The sequence below is a fragment of the Solenopsis invicta genome, chromosome 8 (genome assembly GCF_016802725.1).
Source record: "Solenopsis invicta isolate M01_SB chromosome 8, UNIL_Sinv_3.0, whole genome shotgun sequence".
In the NCBI taxonomy this organism is placed as follows: Eukaryota; Metazoa; Arthropoda; class Insecta; order Hymenoptera; family Formicidae; genus Solenopsis; species Solenopsis invicta.
In genome coordinates, this window is record NC_052671.1 from 23,940,950 (window position 1) to 23,957,004 (window position 16,055).

A 16,055-nucleotide genomic window follows, 5' to 3' on the forward strand; every position below is an offset into this window, starting at 1 on the left:
TTTGTGAAATAGTAGAGAAGTCGTGGAATACTAACAACTAATGCCATAAGAAATTTTTATTTATAAAAGAACATGAATTTAATAATCTTTTGTAGATTTAACATACAAATACATATAAATGCCGCAAAATAAGTTTTTACGAACATTTCGTAAAATGTATTTTATTAAAAAAACATTCTTTAAGTAATTTGTTTGGCGTAACAAATTTTTTAAATAAAACTTAAAGTATTTTAAAATAATTTCTTTGTTTCTAATAAACATTATACAACATCTACAATAAAATTATTGTAATGTCACAAGAAACACGTGACAGACGACCATATTCCACAAGCATATAACTCACATATAACATGATTTTATTTGCCGAAATCATACGCAGGTAAGGATACACAATAAATTCAATAATATTATTTGAAATTTACATTTAAGGCCTTCAAGTTAAACTAAAATAAAAAAATTAATATGTAACATAATACTTTTGAAAAAGAGAATATAAAGAATATACCACCTGTAAAAATTTCTGTTATCTGTAAAACTGAAATTCAGCTTTTATAAAAACGCAGCGAACACTAATGACCAGTAACTATTCTACCAATAACTATCCTAGTATATATCAAAATAGACTGTAAGGAAATAATTTTAACAGTTGCTTTCAGAATTTAATGCAAATTATACAAAACATTACGATATCCATTACGAAAAAGACGCAAAGGCTAAGAATCGTAATCCCTGTGATTATTGTAATCTTGTAATATTTTTCAGTGATCCATTGATTGTAGTACGAAAATGCTACATAAGTTTATTGTAATGTTTACACGCTATTGTAATATTTGTGGTTATTGTAGTATCTTTTTGTAATTATTGTAATATAAGAGTACAATTTCTAGCCCGTGCATCTTTTTCATAAGGAATTCCACTACCCCAGATATATTCCCCAACCGCCGTTCGTCCTCATATTGACACATTTTTCTAGTTGCATTAAATATTTAAACGAATAACAGAGAAGTTACTCCAGATGCCATTCCGCATTTGTGAAAATCAGTAAAAGAAACTATAGGAAAGACCAGGGCAATTTGAGAGAATTTTTTTTCCTTTTGCGTCTCCTGAGTCCTATATTCATTTAAAAAAAAGTTGAACGGTTTAAAAAGTTGAACTTCCCCCTTCACCATGCCATTATAGATAAAACATGAAAATGTACTTGCTTTGAAGTATAAATAAAAATGTCGATCAATGCCAAGTATTTTGAATAACCCCAAGCCCGGGGTAATTCGTAACTAGTCCGAGAATATCCGAAATTTGTGTTTTAAGTTGAAAAACTGTAAAAAAGCTGTTGTTAGGACTTTCCTTTATTTAAAAAAGGATATAGGTATACAAAAAACAAATGCAAACATACACGTTTGCATATCCTTTTATGCCATCGGTGTGACAGATTTCCTAATCTCAATCTTTAACGCTTTATAACTTTTTACCTGCTTAAAAGCGATGATTTTATATTCATATTCATGTTTTATGTTCTAAAATACCTAATACTATCATGTTTGAACTAAATCAATGAAAAACTTCAGTTTATAATACCTCAATGCTTAACTCTGCGTAACGCAATCAACGTAAGGTTAAGGTTACCCATAGGCGCTGCAATCAATATTAACGAAACACTCTAGTGCTCGGTATTACGAATAGTAACATCAACTGTGCGCATTATTACGTATGATCGACAAAAATAGACATCACATAGCAAAAAGTAAACACGAAATGTTTCAAATATATTCAACTGGACACGATACATTCAAGTTTTCAAAAAAAACCTTATTATTTTACTTAAATTTCGAAAAAATGCTAACTTTCAGCAATTACGTCGACTGTCACAAAATACATTTTTTACTACTACGACTTCAATATGACGTCGTTGCCAACAAAACTTTGTTAGCAACATTGTTACATTAGGACGTGTTTACAGTATTTAAAGTAAATTTTTAATATGTACCCATAAAAAAGATATTTCCAATTATCAAATTACCCCGTCTAACGATTTGCCCCGATTTCCCCTATTTATGATGGATATTATATATTTATGTATCAATAAAATCAATAAAACATCAAAAGTGATATTATCGATAGTCTATTGAATTTGTCTTGAAGATCCCTACAATGTTATGGGAAAAGTTGTATGGTGCTAATTTAAAAATTCAAGATGACCTTTTTTTGGTAACGAAGGGGAAATGCGTTATCGCATACCCCAGACCTCGGGGGAGGCCTGGTTATGTGGGGCTCTCCCCCGCCAACGACGTGCCGGCGAGGACCTACCCACTAAAACCCCTCCGGGTGTCCTGCCCTGGTCCGTAACTGGGAGGCTCCGGGAACGTGTGCAGCATACTTCCGGTGCCCCCCGACCCAGTCGGCCTGGCGGCCGGCTCGTCTCGCCAGGGGGCGCCTTAGCGGTAGGCACCCCTGGCAGGGCTTAAGGCCTAGTCTGCCTTAGGTCAGGGGGGAGGGACACCGTCCCCCCCCGCCTCTTCCTCTTTTCGCCTCTTCCCCTTTATTCAAGATGACCTCAATGTTTTTATTTAAAATTTTTTTAAATATTTTATTCTATGTTATAGCCTGCATGAAACAAATTAGTATTCACATTTTTTAACTGTTGGAAATTAAAAAAGATCGTGCGTATCGTTGGAAATTAAAAAAGATCGTGCGATGAATACCCTGTACAATTTTATATAAATTTTATATAAATTTTTAAAAATTTGAAATTTTTATATAAAATTTCTGAAAAATTATATAATAAATTTAAAAAAATTTTTTTTACAATGGTATAAGAATTTTTTTACAAAGAATGTTATAAATTCGACTTGCATTGGAAATTTATACCTGTGCATCAGAGACGATGACATTGTTTTCATGTCCATCGTAGTATAAGAATATTTCTCTGCTTTACGAATAATATCCAGTAGTACGCGCATGTTCATAGGAAGACGGAAATGCTGCATGTTGTTATTCACATAACATTCCTTAAGCTCCTCTGGTATGCGGAGTTGTGATTCCGTCAGGCTTATTCCTAGGAAGACGCAATAAGTTTTAAGAATTAAAAAAATTTTGTGCCGTTTACCACGTACTTTATTCAAATAGCAGCTTTCCAGATGGAACAGAAAATCATAACAAAGGAAGGTCGTCAATACATCTAAATTTCCTTTTGTTTTTGGTACGATTTCTTACGAAAAAAAACATCAATGATGTTTACACACAACTTTGGGTGTTTACATTCAATTTTCGGTGTCAAAACTCAAAATTTTATTGTCAACATCTAACTTTTGATGTTGACAATCAAAGTTTAGATGTTGGCATCCAAAAATAATTTTTAATTTTTACAATTTTCAGCTCAATCTATACCTCGGTGTTCGAAGTGACAGGACGCGGACGCCCGCACAGAATTTGGGAGATCTAGATTTGAACCCTGGCTAAAATGCTATTTTTCTCGCAATAAAATACTTGACAGTTTTTCCGGGGAAAGGAGATATTGTATATGCTTCTAAAAGCATTAATATTCCGGCTTCATAACTATGTTTTCAGTCCGATGATAATGCGCAGTTTGAGTTGAAAAGTGTAAAAATTAAAAATTATTATTCGGCGCCAAGAACCACTGTAATTGACATAGGCCTTCTATTCTTGTTTTATAATGTTTAATTACCGCAAAAATTTTTCAATTGATTTAAGATTAAATTTTGTCATTATACGATATTACATTCTGGCAAATAAAAAATTCTGTTATAAATGTAGTGCTAATTTTAAACGTTTTAAAATGTTTAAAATGTTTTAAAATCTTATTTAATAACACACACGCACGCACAAATCTTTGTATGAAAAAAACAACAATGCAATTTGAAATTATTGTAACACAAAGTAGAAATAATTTACAGGACTTTAATAGTAGTGATGGCAATGACATTTAATACGTATTTTATTAATATTAATTTAAATATTAATTTGTAGAAGACAAACGTGATATAAATGAAGAAGTCTAGGATAACAATGAAAACTTTCAAAATAAAGATCAAAACTTCGACAAAATAATAATACAGAAAATATACTCAATAATGAGTGTTACGTCTGCGGATTGCGGAATTGTAATCCGGGACGTAATTTTTTCGGTTTAATTTTAATTTTTGAGAGATTAAGGCAGCTGTCACCAGTCGTGGCTCTGAATCGTGCGATAATACGCCTAGATACACGACAATTTATTTATACGAGAAAAAAAGGGAATTTTGAGAATGTATATAATTATGTGATTAATAAGCAGTGAATTTAGAAGAGTATAATAGCGCTTTATTGAAGTGAAAAGAATTTTGACATGCGTGATTGAGCGTATATTTGGCGTGGGATTATGAAAGTACAGTCGTGAGCTAAAAGGTTGCAATACATTTTCTTCGATGGTTTTTGGAATGTAGACTTGCTCATCGATCGGCGAACGTAATTGGTTGGATCCACAAGTAAGAACCAATTACGTTCGCCGTTCGATGAGCAAGTCTACATTCTAAAAACCATCGAAGAAAATGTGTTGCAACCTTTTAGCTCACGACTGTACACGTTTTTGTGTAAATATATCTGATAGATTTATTTGATTTGTATGTTTGCATAAGTGTTACTGTTTCTGTGTAATTGTTTTATGAATGCCATAATAGAAAAAGTGTGAACATGTGAACGTTTGTATGGTAGAATCGCATTTTTTTTGTAAGATCGCTTGAAATTAAATGAAAAATCGGTCGTGTTAATAAAAGGAAAGAGTCACGTGGTTTGGATGCGTGTCAGTCGGGTTCCGTATAATCGCGACCCAGTCAGAAATAGTTCTTCAAAACGATGTCGTTTCGATGTCGAAAATGCAAGTCGAAAATTTTCGAAACTTTTATTAATTTTGATGGATTTTTGACTCCAATTTCAAATAATTTTATTCGATATCGAAACGATATTGTTTCGAGGAGCTATTTTGATATTTTCCGAAAACATCTCGTCAAACACGAAAAAATAATTAATTTTTTCATTTTAAAGAATTATTTCTGACTAGGTAAAATAATTGGAAAATCGAAATCGTTTTGATATTGGTTCAAATTAGGATTATTGTTAAAGGTATTTTTTTTATTGTTGTGTATTTAAGATAATAACACTTTTGATTAAATTTATTTTTTCAAAAATTGCTTTATTTTTATCGCTTTATTAAAAATCGATTATTTGATTAAGATTATCTAATCGGAGTACATATGCTTTGGTTAATTTGATCAAACTTAGAAGGTATTTCATGCTGCAACAATTCTATTTCAAAATAAATATCAGAAGAAAAATAGTAGTTTATAAACGTATGTAATAACTTTATTTACACAAAAAAGATAAAACTAGAAAAAAGTTTGAGAAGAAAGACATCATTAGCTCTATTTCTGATAAAAATTTTTCTGAGATATACTTTTTATATGAATTACAGAACATTTTTCAAAAATATTTAGTAATTAAATTTTTTCTTTAAATTTTTTATGTATGCATAAATACTGAAATATTCTAATATTTTATTTAAAAAACTGAGAAATTTTCTAAAAACTATAAAATATTACAGAAATTTGAAAAATTCTGGAAATGATTAAAAAATATCTAAAAATTTTGAAAATTATATTTAAAAATCTGAGATAAATTTATATACTCCGATGAAAACTTTTCTTGAAATTTTTCTGATTTTCTGTATAACATTTTTTATAATATTTTTCAGATTTTTTAATGTAAACTTTAGTATATTTAAAAATACACATATACAGGGTGTTTCAGACCACCCGTACACCCCTTTTCTCTTCGCAGGATTAGGACCAATCAAAAATATGTTCAGACGAAAGTTGTAGGGTTTCAAAAGATCTATTCAATGATCTTATCAGTTTGACCTTGGATGGCGTCGCCAAGGTCAGATCGAAATCATATTAAGTTTTTTAAATGGAACACCCTATTTTTGATTCCAGAATCTAATAGCTGGTGTCAAGACCTTTCCAAAACACTATAAGAATGTTTATTTTCGTTGACTACTTTCCGAGTTGTGCGGCTTGAAAGTTACACTACCGCCAGCATCAGCATTACTCAAGATGTACCATGTGGTGGTTACTTAGTCGGATTTAATCTTGTGTGTGGGGGTGTGCATACGTGCATGCGTATGTGTATGGGGGAGGAAAAGGGGAGTCAAAGTTTTATGTACTCTGCTTTTGTTTATTAACTGAATTGATTATGTTTGATGATCAATCATGTCCAGATTGACTGTATGCATTTTCCCGTGCTTAGCATTATCCAGAATGAACGACGTGGACGTGACGAGAATTTCATCCCCTTGGGGTGCTTGATTCACGTGAGTCCCCTTGCCTCTCACGTTTGGGGTGCTTGATTCACGTGAGTCCCCTTGCCCCTCACGTTTGTGGTGCTTGATTCACGTGAGTCCCCTTGCCTCTCACGTTTGGGGTGCTTGATTCACGTGAGTCCCCTTGCCTTTCACGTTCGGGAATGTATGAGTGTATGTTTTGTTAAGCGACTAAATGTTCAAAGCGAGCACCATTCTCTGCGATGCAAGCATCAACTCTATTTTGAAAATCATTGGTTGCTCGAAGAATTTCCTCGGCACGTAAGGATCGAATTGCTTCACTTATTCTACGAATCATATTATCCCTCGTAGTCGGACGTTCATGATAAACCAAGTTTTTTATCCTTCCCCAGAAATAATAATCAAGGACGGTGAGATCTGGTGATCGGGGTGGATAATTGATTGGACCGTATTTGCCTATCCACTTGTCGGGGAACATAGTATTTAATGCCGCACGAGCAACTCTCGATGTATGAGACGGACATGCATCTTGTTGGAACCACATGTTCAGGCGCAATTGCAGAGGAATATTTTCTAGTAAGACAGGAAGATCTGTCATTATCAAGGCGGAATATCTATCACCGTTTAGATTTTCGTCAAAGGAAACAGGACCTATGATTTGACTTCCAATAATTCCACACCAAACATTGACTTTCCAAATGGTTTGATGATCTACTTCTCTCAACCAGTGAGGATTATTTTGTGCCCAATAACGAGAGTTCCAAGTATTAACAGATCCATCACTTTTAAGTGTACATTCGTCAGAAAATAAAATTTTCAAGTGGAAATCAAGTCTGCTGTCTTATAAAGTTGCAAAATACAAGTCTCTGTCTAATATCGTTATATTTCAACGCTTGATGAACAGACATTCTGTAAGGGTGAAATTTGTTATTTTTTAAAATGCGCCAAACACTGATTTTACTAACACCAGAATTTTGTTCTCGTCGTCTTAAAGAATCATAAGGGTTCAATTCTGTCGATGCAAGAATTTCCACTGTTCTTTCATCCATAATCGGACACGAATTTGTGTACCTTTGTTATGTTGAGGCTGAACGACACCTTTAATTTTGATTCGTTTAGCCAAACGTGAAAAAACATTTCGCGAGTGAGGAGTCCGATCAGGATAACGTTCCCTACATAATCTTTCCGCTGTAATGAATGTATCTCGACACTCATCTAAAATTAGCAGCATATCATATGCTTCTTCATTGGAATAGGACATGGCTAAATAAACCTAGACTAATAAAGAGGGTCGGATTTTGTTGCGCGATTGATACTGATATGACGGTTATTGAAGACGTAGGTGACAAATTTGAGAGAGTTATTGTCACTCGTGTTGAGTTGAGTCGCAATAGCGTTGTGGTGAATACATCTTTACTACATCCTATGCAAATAACAATATGTATAAAATCACGAGTTAGACATCGTTACGCAGAAAGCCGCGCTCGTTATTGCTCGTGTGCTACCGTTAAAGTAATAATGTAGTTACATAATATTATGACATACATATGTATGTGACTATCTACAGTCGCGACAGCTAACTTTCACGATTTTTCATGATCTGTTTTTGTTGGCCCGGCTCGCGTGTTTACTTTCTTTGTGTCGGCTGTACGACTTTCTGCGTAACGCGTGATTTTATATTGTTATTTACATGGTGTTGGCGGTAGTGTAACTTTCAAGCCGCACAACTCGGAAAGTAGTCAACGAAAATAAACTTTCTTGTAGTGTTTTGGAAAGGTCTTGACACCAGCTATTAGATTCTGGAATCAAAAATAGGGTGTTTCATTTAAAAACTTAATGATTTCGATCTGACCCTGGCGACGCCATCCAAGGTCAAACTGATAAGATCATTGAATAGATCTTGTGAAACCCTACAACTTTCGTCTGAACATATTTTTGATTGAACCTAATCCTGCGAAGAGAAAAGGGGTGTACCGGTGGTCTGAAACACCCTGTATATAAAAAATTTGGAGAAAAAATATGGATTTCTCAATATTTCTAAAGTGTTCCATTTTATATAAAAATTCTGAAACAAATTTCAGATAACTAATAAAATTGTTGTTCAAGTTGATGTCAAGTGACGTCGATTCTATAAATCATTACATGCGAAAATCATTCTACTTTTCTTTCATGTAATAAATAATAAAAATGAACGATGAAAAAGTAAAAATGCAATTAGTTAATTTTCTTTTTGCATCATCGCATCGTCAAATCGATGTCGAATCGATATCAATTCGATCTTTAAACAAATTTTTCCAAAATATAAAATTATTTATTATATATACATTCCAAAAATATTAAAAAATGTATGAAACTTCCATTATACTCTTTACATACGCAACTTTTCCTTACTCAAAAATGTTATAATTTCGACGTAAGTTTCAAATCGATCTTAACGATGTCGAAACGACATCGTTTTGAGGAACTATTTTTGACTGGGAATGAGGTTCTTTGATATTTCTTTTAATTTACTCATTTTATGAATTGACGAACTGAATTTGAATTGAATTTGAGTTTTGGTTGGCACGAGAATACGTTTTGTATTTTAAATCAAGAAAAGAGAAAAAGCTGAAATTTTAACTCGAGCAAATTTATTGTAATTTGAAAGTTTTAATTTAATATGTAATTAATTAGAGGTGAATCAGTTGGGTCGGAGATGACGTCCGTCCGAATGCCTTTTAGGGGGGTAAAAATTCATTTTGGGAGATTTGAGAGACATTGCTTATAGAGAAGATGAGTCAAAGAGTCGCGTTAACAAGTCTTCTTCGTCGGAAAAGAGAGAGATGAAAATATTGGAAGTCGAGGAGTCGCGTTTGTGAATCTTCCTCGACGGGGCTGGAGAGTAAGAGAGAAAAGAAGACGTCGAGGAGTCGCGTTTGCGAATCTTCCTCGACGGTGAGGATGGAAGAGAAAGATAGAGTAACGAGTGAGGACACACTCTAGCAAATGCTTGGTGTGCTTCAACCCTTTGAGACTCTGATAGGAGGGAGAAGGAAAGGATGGTAGAGAAGGAAAAGGCAACCGACCGGGCGATCCCGAAGACCAACGTCTTCGCCTGAGATAAAACCCACCCGTCGGTGCGATCGTACTTGGAGGTCTGTATTTTAGCGGTCGCCGGGCAGCAAATCTCGCTCAACCAACAAGACGGATCTGACCGCAGGAGTTCCGATTTCCCTCTTTATACATATAGGCAAGGATATGAGCAAGAGGTGTCGCGGGACGATTCTTCAGGTTCGCGGAAAATTTGGAGCAATAATTTTTTGTAATTCATAACCCTTAGGAGCCCGCACCGTTCCGCAACCGCGCGGCTCGCGCCCTATAGTTTGCGCGATCGTATGCGCGACGTTTCTAGGTGGTCGCGGAAACTGCGCGACGCAGGGCTTGCACTTGCATGTGCTAGGGCCGTACTATGATTTTTCCCGACTTCGCGCTTTATACAGGAGAGAGAATGTTATTAGAAGTGTACCGATAGCGAATTATGATTTCCGTGAGGATTTGGATTTTATTGGACGTAACATGAAATTTTGTAATATTGCAATTTGGATCATTTAAAATACTAAATACTAAAAGAATTAAGAACTATTTTCTGTAATAGTTGATTAATTTCTTAATATTTCAATATACAATAAATAAATAACAAATGAAACAAATTATAATATTTACCTTTCTCTCTCTCTTTCTCTCTCTCTCTCTCTCTCTCTCTCTCTCTCTCTTTCTATATATATATATATATATATATATATATATAGTATATATGTATATAGTATATATTTATATAATATTTGCAGCTAAAGAACCTATTTTCGAAGGCTGTCTTTTGACGATGGAAAAAAGCAGTAATGAGTTATGCGATTTCGATAGTATATTGCGTGTTTTATTTGTATAAACACCCAACATAATATCGAAATCAAAGTAAATTTTTCTATGCCATTGTAGATATTGATACCATTTATATATTATTAGGAAATTACGTTATTATTTTAAGTGTTTTTTTTATGTCATTTTTGATGTTTTTTTTTGCTTCGACGCACAAATGATGTTGAAACCATTTGAGTATCAGAAATAGTACTATTGTTTTTTGGTATTTTTTGTGTTTTTTAGAGTTTTTTTCGTAAGGTTTAAATAAATTAATATTTTTTAAACCTAAATTAAAATAAACTTAAGGACTTATAAAATTAATTTAGTTTTATTAAATGTTGTATGAACAAAAAGCTTAGTTTAAAGTTACGTTAAGATTAAGTTAATTTAAGTTAAAAGTTAGCTTTAAAAAGCATTATTTATAGATATTAAGATATTAGAATTAGTTATTGGTCTTTTAAAATTATATTACTTTAAATAACAAAGTAATTATAATATAATTATCAAATGAGTTCAACATTTTATTTATAAATTAAGTTTACATGAAAAAGAGATATTGTTTTTTAAATAGAAATATATAGTATTTTCTTCTTCTACACACTTTTTCTACTCTAAGTAAATTTTTATTTTAAGAAAAAGGTTAATAAGTTAAAATTTAAATATTTTAAAAATAATTAGTTTCAAGTTAAAAATAAAATTTATTTGAAATTAATTAAGCTAAAATAAAAATTATTAAACTTTTAACTGTATTATTCAATTTGTTAACATTTTAACTAATTACTATTTAACGCTGATTTTTGGATTATGTTTCTTAAACAAAAATTAAAAATAAAACTTTAGAAACCTAAATAAAAACTAAAACATATCGTCTGTCAGATATAACAATTTTTACAATACCGGTTTAAATTTTGCAATAATTAAATTTTTTAATGTAATAAACAAACGTGAGCACCTCTGACGTAATAAGTTCCCAACCGACATAACAATACTATATTTTCCTTTTCTCTTTTACATAAATTTATCTATAAAACATATTTACAGTTAATATATGTATATTCCTAGAAGTATTTTGCTTTGTTGTAAAACGTCTTGTGTCGATTTATGCAAATACTTTATGTTGTTCCATAAAACGTATGTAGAAATACATACAGTATAAAGATTAAGTTAAATTGCATACTAATTTAAATTAAATTATTAATTTAAAAGGTGCCTTTTATTTTATCCTATATAATTATCATTATCTAATAGTTTGTATTAATACGATAGGTTTGTGCCGTACATCAATTTTATGTTTAAAACGCATTATGAGAAAAAAATAAAAGAAATAAATATATAAGTATAAAATAGTTGTAAGGTGCCACAAACATGTGAAATGATTTAATATTATTAATACTAGAAATTATTATTAAACACTAAAATCCGCTCAATTATTTTCTCGATTTAAATGTGTTGATACATTTCCCAATCATGTATTATTGATTATCAGTAATATATCTATTATTGCTTAAACTGCAATGTTTAAAAATATTTTGTAAATTTTCTTCTCGTTTTTGAAGAATTTATTTTGAACAAATTTTAATAGATAAAAAACATGGTTGGATAATAACTTAAGGGGTTATTACACCTTGTAGGCCTCAAAATCATACCTTACTTTGGGAGGTGATTATTAAAAAACTATACATGTTACAAAAAAATTGTTTATATTTATTTGTTACTTGCATTTTTATGTATAAAATAAAAAAAATTGTTCTGTACAACAAAATGGCGGCGCTGTAGCACGTTTTTTGGAGGTCTGCGTGTGATGAAGGCATCCGCGGTGGACAGCAGAACAGATCCAAAGTATGCTGTAGCCAAAAATTAAAAAGTTATTTGTAATCTGCATTAAATTTACTAGAGAAATACCAATCCGAATTAATAAATATTGAAAAATGTGGAAATGGTGCACGCGTAAAGAAAGAGGTTCAGTTTTCACATAAAAATTCGACATAAAAATATAAATTACAGAAAAAGTATATAAGTTATCGCAAAAGACACTGGTATTTCTTTAGATAATTCAATTGACAATAACTCGTTAAAATTTCAAAGCATTCGGATAAAATTTGTGGTAGTTATGGTGTCCACCGTTTTTGAAAACACCATTCTGAGAAAAACGCGATTAAAGTTTCAAGTACGGTTTTCTTGTTTATAAAATAATAATTTTGGGGGTTTACTTTTAGTCAGCAATTCCGGGGCCATACAGTAAGCCTTCTATATCCAATGCATCTTCTTCAGCTTAATGTCGGAGCGATTTTGCCTTCGAAATGACCTCTTTTGCAGCGTCCGACATCCTGCGCTCTGCAACGTTGACTCGGTTATTATCCGCTGACTTCGCAAAATTGTAGGATCTCGTTCCAATCATCAAGTTCATGACTTCCATCATTTTTAGTAAGCTTTTGAAGCCATCATTGAAAGTACAGACGGCAATGTATGTACAAATGTCCAAAACCATCTTGCAGCTGGAACGAGATTTTGGAGCCAAGGACCACACGATGGCATTCAAGCTTTCGTTATTATTCTGCATGTAACCACCTAAGCAACAAATTAGTAGATCATCTCTGCTCAAGTCTTCGTAAATAGGTTTTATTGCATTGAAGACATCTTGAGGGATAGGTCGGTAATCCGAGAGGGTACCGGTGGCTTTAGTTTGTTGCCACGAGCACCACAATTTCTCTCCGACTGGACAATGCTCGTGCTGGAGTTTTTCGTCGGTCGATATTTTATGTAAAATTGTTGCCCAAATTGCATTCCTCATTTTTTCAACGGAATCATGATTTCTCTTTATAGCGAGACCATAATATATTGTCAGTTCGTCTATTAATTTGCCAGTGAGTTTTCCTTTTCCACCGAGACCTTTGGTATTTTTTTTTTAAAGCGCGCAGCCGTGTGCCCATTTGTTTCTGCACATGGCCAATGCATTCTTTCTTTTGAACAACAATGTCATCGTATAGTTCAGAATCGACAATACCTTTGAAGGTCTTGCTGTCTCCATCGCCGACATAGAAAGCATATTCTGATTGTGTATATTTTCAGAACGTGCAAACATTTCAATGATCGCGTCCACCTCCATTTTACCAGCGGAACCCACGTAATTTATCTGACAATTTGTGTGCGATTTACTCCATTCTTCGTACTCTGCAGTGCGCTTCTTGTTTTCCCAGAATTCACAACATTTACAATATACCGATTTCACAATAATATCAAGTACTTTACCGGTGTAATGACCAACCAAAGAAGCTATCCCAAACAAAGAAGAAAATCCGCGTTTTCTCCAAGATCCATTGCCGGACACAATGATACCGTTGGTAATTGAATTTTCAATCGTCAATAGTTTTTCTGCAACACCTGCATTTTTTATTGATTGTTCGCAGACAGCAGTCGTGGCAATGTTAATATCTTCAATTATTTTGTAATAACATTCTAGAAATACTGCAATGGTTGCGGTAACTCCATGAAAGCACAGAATTTTTGAATGCCATTGTAGCCAATCTCAAGTAATCTCTCATAACAAATACGAGGCGACGATTTATATCGTAGGCTTTGTTATTAATTTGTGGACTCGAACAGATATCAGTTGATGTATATTTCTTGCAACACACAGAAACTTTAAATCCTAAGCCACGACAACTTTTTTCGTAAAATTGTACGTCTGATCCACATTTTTTGCAAACAACGAGAGTTGATATCGCTGAGAAAACGGTCATAAAGTCTATTATACGATACGAAAATGATTGATTTATTGTAACATCATCATAATCGTCCTGAGACATCTTCATTTTCTTTGCAGACGAACTATAACTTTCTGTTTCGCCCTCCAACTTAGACTGATTTGGCGGTTGTCTGTTCCCTATCCTCGATCTTCCTGGACGAGATGTCGATGCTCTACTCCCTTTTTTAGTGGAATACACTTTTTTGTTATTCATGCCCGGAAAATTACTAAACACCACTCAAAAACACAATCTCTTTCCGTTTTATTTCAAGCACATGCGACACGCTGATTTTCTTAAACAGAATAAGATTTTCAAACATAATTTATAATTAAATTGTGTGACAACGTCATCTATAGTATATATACATAACTATAATGCCAAAAAATGACCTGGATCATTCAGATAAACGGAGCAGTGTACCAACGGCGCGGAGACTCCGATCACATGCTGAGCGGCGCTATACACCGCTTGACATAATCGACTATATCTTTGTGAATATTTGGAATTTTACATTCGAATAAAAAATTTTATATTCTTAAGACTACAAACTATATCAATTTATGCAAAAAAATTTTTTTTTATTTTCTGAAAGTTACAAAGTGTAATAACCTCTTAAAAAGTTAAAAATAAAATAATGAAGTTAAAGGCTAATAATAACTTTTAACTTTTATTAATTTTTTTTATATTAGAAAATTGATCTACATAAAAGGTAAAAGTACTTTCCCTTATAAAAAACAATATTTGTCATTTCATATCAATTTATAATAACTTAATTTACAAATAAAATAACAAACTTATTTTATGCTTTATATTATAAATGTTTTGTTATTTGGAGTGAATTTTTAAAAATTATTCTATTTTTATGTAAATAATGCTTTTTAAAATTAATTTTTAATTTAACTTATGTTAATTTAATCTTAACGCAACTTTTAACTAATTGTAAGTTAGTTTTTGTTTATGCAATTTTTAACGTAACTATATTAATTTTATAAACCATTAACATTAACTTAATTTAGTTAAAAAAATATTAACTCACTCAAGCTTGATATAAATATATGAATTATAGCTTTTTTTTATTTTTTTCATTATCTAAGCAGATTATGTTTTTAGGAGTATTAATAAAGTGCAATTTCCAAGAAATAATGAAATATGTCACTATTATTTATGAGGCCTATACCGGTATCGACAACTGTAAGATCAAGATGATATCAAGTAGAAGTTTGATAATAAATTCTTGATATGGCGCAATAATTTTAAAAAAACTTTTTAATTAAAAAATCGTTTTATAAAATCGTTGCCGTATCAAGAATACATCATAAAGTTATCGTTAGAAGTGTGTCGAATAAAATCGTAATAATAATTTAATAATAATAATTTTTCGTAAAATGATTTCCACTGATGTCATTTTAATCTTATTATGATTTTGTGTTTTGCCTGGATTTATAAGCTTCTCTTACCGTAGAATGTAAGTAGAATTATAAAAAAGTCCATCCTCTCAATGACAAGATATTGCTGTTCACGACACTCAGTATAACGTTCATGCTCTGTGATTCGTATACTTTCCAATGATTCACGCACACATCAGTGTGTGAAGATATAGTAAGATTACATTTTCTACTTTTTAACAACTGATAAGATAACTGTGGCTGCACAACCTGTACGCTTAGATACTTTTATATATTATGTGTATGTACTATGGGTAAAAACGCCTTTGAGTGTGTGTGTGTGTGTGTGTGTGTGTGTGTGTGTGTGCGCGTGTGTGTTTGAGTGTGCGTATGTATGCACACCCGAGAGAAACGTTAATTTAATTAAAGCGATCATTTAATTGGAATGCGTTCATTAATGCGTTCTCATATTTCGTTAATAAAAAAAAATTTTAATTAGATTTCATGCTTGACGGTCTGCAGACGAGCAATTGTAAAGTAGTTTTATTTGCGCTAGCTCATTTTTCATGAACTAATATTAATCTCGTGATATATTTGCGAAACGATCGGGCGATATTCTCTAATAAGGGTCATCTCTACGATCAAGTGGGGGAAGATTACTCATAACATATCTTATCTCTTGATAGTGATGGTAGG

The 16,055-nt window shown here is 32.3% G+C and overlaps 2 protein-coding genes across 3 annotated transcripts in view; both read right to left on the reverse strand.

Moving 5' to 3' along the window:
* LOC105198717 overlaps positions 1 to 15,692 on the reverse strand; it is a 120,799-nt gene extending 105,107 nt beyond the window's left edge. Inside the window, exons 1-2 of one of the 2 annotated variants that reach the window (XM_039452706.1) lie at positions 15,432 to 15,692; positions 2,866 to 3,052 (exon numbers count right to left, since the gene is read on the reverse strand). In XM_039452706.1, the coding sequence (XP_039308640.1) occupies positions 2,866 to 3,052; positions 15,432 to 15,465 (221 nt within the window). In that variant the 5' untranslated portion in view covers positions 15,466 to 15,692. The remainder of the gene's footprint in view (positions 1 to 2,865; positions 3,053 to 15,431) is intronic. The other variant, XM_039452705.1, reaches the window with a different exon arrangement.
* Positions 1 to 16,055, reverse strand: part of LOC105203969 (tRNA-dihydrouridine(20) synthase [NAD(P)+]-like) — a 523,658-nt gene that overhangs the window by 319,213 nt on the left and 188,390 nt on the right. The window lies entirely within an intron of this gene.